This window comes from Tupaia chinensis, unplaced genomic scaffold (assembly GCF_000334495.1).
Source record: "Tupaia chinensis unplaced genomic scaffold, TupChi_1.0 Scaffold140061_1, whole genome shotgun sequence".
Classification (NCBI taxonomy): Eukaryota; Metazoa; Chordata; class Mammalia; order Scandentia; family Tupaiidae; genus Tupaia; species Tupaia belangeri.
Window position 1 is genome coordinate 351989 of NW_006199940.1, and position 3503 is coordinate 355491.

Genomic DNA, 3503 nt, shown 5'->3' on the forward strand with positions numbered 1-3503 from the left:
ATGAGAAAGCCAAGAGGCGGCTCCTCCAGCCGGCGGAGCTGGGGCCCGGCAACACCGTGCAGGTGGTCGCTTACAAGCTGGGGGCTGCGCTGGCTGGGGGCGGGCTGCTGGCCTTCTCCCCCGCCCTCTCTTGGCGCCGGCTCTTTTTGCTCCTGGCTGCCACCTACTGGCTGGCCGCTGCCCTGGCCTGGGCTGCCCCAGCCTTGCGACAGCTGCCCCAGCCCTCCAAGCACTGTTCTAGGGTGCCGCACCTGCAGGATCTGCTCGTGGTGCCAGGGACCCTGTGGACGGCAGGCTTTGTGCTCATCTACAAGCTGGGTGAGTGAGGCCTGGGCTGGGCGATGGCGAGGAGCTTCAGGGACACCCAGGCTCTGCAGCTGGGCAACCATGGTCCCCTGGGGCCCAGTCCCATCTGTCCCCGAAGGCAGAGGTGGGGCAGGGGCCCTGCTGGTAGAGCAGGGTCCAGGTGCCCTGTTGGGGAGGAGTCTGGGGTAGTGCGGGGCAGCCTCTGCTCACGGTTGTCCCGTAGGCGAGCAGGGAGCCAGCAGCTTGTTCCCGCTCCTTCTACTGGACCGCGGTGCTTCTGCCCCTGAACTGGGCCTGTGGAATGGTGTGGGTGCTGTGGTCTGCTCTGTCGCCGGCTCCTCACTTGGCGGGACCCTGCTGGCCAAGTACTGGTGAGCCTGCCCCTCACCAGCACTCCCCTCACCTCAGCAACCCTGCTCCGCCCCTCCCTGACCTGCCTGTTCTGCCCTCAGGAGGCCACTGCCCCTGTTGAAGTTGGTGCTGAGGCTCCGTCTTGTGGGCCTGGCCTGCCAGACTGCCCTGCTCTTCCAGCTGGATGCCCCAGAGAGCAGCCTGGGTTCTTGCAGGATCCTTAGAGGTGAGGGGTTGGCAGGAGAGGGTACAGGCTGTGCCTGGGCCCCGCTGACCTCTGCTCTCCCCCAGGGGCTGCCCTGCTGAGCCTGTGCCTGCAGCACTTCCTGGGGGGCTGGATCACCACCATCACCTTCAGCTTGATGATGCGCTGCAGCCAGCTGGCTCCCAGCACCCTGCAGGTGAGGAGGGTGGTAGACCCAGGGATGAGGGCCGGGTGCTGGGCTGGGCAGGCTTGACCTTTCCCGCCCCACCCAGGCCACACACTACAGCCTCCTGGCCACTGTGGAACTGCTGGGCAAGCTGCTGCTGGGTGTCCTGGCTGGAGCCCTGGCCGATGGCCTGGGGCCATGCTCCTGCTTCTCCTTCCTGCTCGCCCTCTCAGCCATGCCCCTCCTGGGCCTGGGCCTAGCACCCAGCACACTGGCCTGAGCTGGGTGGCCAGTCTGGTCAATAAAGCTGAGTGTGACACTGCCTGTCTGTGACTGGAGTGTGAGATGTGCTGTCGTCAGCCCGGGGTGGCTGACAGAAAAGAGGGCCCACAGGAACTACAAAAGTGCTTTACTCTGGGGCCTCCCAGCCCCTGCCGACAGGCTCTGTCCAGGGTGCCAGCCACTGGTCTGGATGCTGATGGCCACCTCTGGCCCTGAGTGGCCACTCGGGGTGCAGTCTGCACCACAGCCCTGCTCCCAGCCCGCCCTGTGCAGGGCAGTCAGTGCCTCTGTAGCAGGAGCTCCTCTGTGGCCAGCTGCATTAGGCTGTGGAAGCTCAGGTGCAAGTACTTCCTCCAGAAGCGCCGATCCTGCCCGTACACCTGGGCCGGGTAGCAGGGGCTTCCTGTGGGGCCGAGACAGGAGCTGTGCGCACTCTTGGCTGTCCTGTCCTGCCCAGCTCAGCCCAGCGCCGCCCATACTGGGCTGAGCCCCTGGCCTCACCAATGCCGTGGAAGATGCGGGCCACGGCCCTGCCTGAGAACCTCTCCTCTGGCCGCAGGGACAGCAGCTGGCGGGTGTCACGGCGGACCTGCTCCTCCCAGTCCTGGAGCTGAGGCGAGCATGGGTGTGTCAGCCCCGAGCCCCCATGCCCAGGTGTGGGTATAGTCTGCCGTTATGCAGGCTCTGGAGTAGGTGGCACTCACCCTGGCCTGCCCTGGCTCTGGGCCTTCCTCATCCTGCAGGGCCTCTGGCTCCTGGGGCCCCTCTTCCTCCTCCTCGAAGTAGCGTCTGAGCAGGGCCTTGAGCCTGGTGCTGTGGCCCTCACTGGGTTGCTCCAAGCAGGGCCCACAGCTGGGGAAAGCCACGCTGGGGTGGGCAGAGCTTGTTAGCGCTGCCACTGAGTAAACCACCCAGACCCCACCTACCTCCTCTCCCACCTGCGAAAGGCCTGGAAAGTTTGGTGCAGACGGGCCAGGGCCTCGCGCTCCCGGGTCTGCACGCGGCTATATAGGAAGTCACAGATCTGATCCTTCTCCTCTGCTGTCAGATCCCCGCGACTGCGCAGGTGGAAGGCCGGTTCCCTGAACTCCACGAGCACCCCTGTATCTTGCCGTGTATTGGCTCGGGGCCTGTCAGGTGGATGGGGTGAAGACGGGGCGGGCAGGGCTGTCCTGGGCTCCTGGTCCCACTGCAGCAGGTGGAGAGCCCACCGCACTGAGGCCAGCTCCCAGCCCATGGTGTCTGCCAGCTTTGCCATGTCGATCTCCAAGAAGCTGCTGCCCTGCCTCACGCCCTTGGGTGGCTGCTGGGCCAAGCACACAGCCACAGGGGGATACCTGTGCCCAGGGGGAGGCAAGTGACCAGCAGCCCTAGTCCTGTCCCTGCCCTGATCCGGGCTGGCTTGCACTCACCTGTGGGCCAGGGCCTGTAGCTGTGCAGGGTCCCCAGGGCAGCGCAGGTGGCATAGGGCATAGGTGGCTGGCAGCAGCTCCAGCCAGCGCTGGGGGTGCAGCTCCAGGTAGCACAGCAGGGTCTCGATGGCTGGGGGCAGTTTTTGGGCTCAGGGCCCCTAAGTGGTCCCCTGTCCCCATGCGCTCCCCAGGTCCCTCACCCTCCTCCGATGGCTGGGGGCACTGTGGGGCTCCGGACCCATGAGCGGTCCCCACCCCCCTCCACGCACTCCCCAGGTCCCTCACCCTCCTCTGGCATGTCCAGGGCCTGCACTACCGGCTGCATGGGGAGCACCCGATTGTGGCCCGGGCAGGCCCATCCCAGCTCTGCAGCTGCTGGCTGGGTGTTGTGCTGTGAGGCCTCCTGAGCGAGCCCAGCCCCAGGAATGTCCTCACTCGGGCTTCCATCTTGCTCCTGGGGCAGCCGTGTGCAAGCACAAGGGGGAAACACACTCTGCACCAGCTTCTTCACGGCCAGGAAGTCAGCCCCGTCAGCGTGTACGTGCCTGCGCAGCTCCTGCAGGTCCTCACCCTGCAGAGGACAGCCATGAGGTGGTGCCAGGCACCAGGGCCGTGCAGCAGGCATGGATGGGGTGCCAACCTGGGGCTGCAGAAAGAGGTGGCAGTGCGCAGGCTGCCCGTCACGGCCGGCCCGGCCCACGGCCTGCACGTAGCTCTCAATGCTGGGGGGCATCCCTAGGTGCAGAACGGCCCGCACGTCCGGCCGGTCCAGACCCCTCCC

At 66.4% G+C, this 3503-nt stretch overlaps 2 protein-coding genes across 2 annotated transcripts in view; one reads left to right on the top strand and one right to left on the bottom strand.

The window, feature by feature from the left end:
• Positions 1-1352, top strand: part of SLC33A2 (solute carrier family 33 member 2) — a 2466-nt gene extending 1114 nt beyond the window's left edge. Inside the window, 5 exon segments of the mRNA XM_006162445.3 lie at positions 1-318; positions 530-677; positions 759-883; positions 949-1058; positions 1135-1352. The exon segment at positions 1-318 is cut by the window's left edge and continues 27 nt beyond it. Coding sequence (XP_006162507.1) covers positions 1-318; positions 530-677; positions 759-883; positions 949-1058; positions 1135-1308 — 875 coding nt within the window. The 3' untranslated portion in view covers positions 1309-1352.
• A 68-nt stretch (positions 1353-1420) lies between these two features.
• RECQL4 (RecQ like helicase 4) overlaps positions 1421-3503 on the bottom strand; it is a gene marked incomplete at its 5' end in the record, with an annotated part of 6219 nt that continues 4136 nt past the window's right edge. The window contains 7 exons of the mRNA XM_027765965.1: positions 1421-1713; positions 1812-1920; positions 2015-2177; positions 2249-2647; positions 2723-2852; positions 3008-3293; positions 3363-3498. Of these exons, the coding sequence (XP_027621766.1) occupies positions 1589-1713; positions 1812-1920; positions 2015-2177; positions 2249-2647; positions 2723-2852; positions 3008-3293; positions 3363-3498 (1348 nt within the window). The remainder of the gene's footprint in view (positions 1714-1811; positions 1921-2014; positions 2178-2248; positions 2648-2722; positions 2853-3007; positions 3294-3362; positions 3499-3503) is intronic.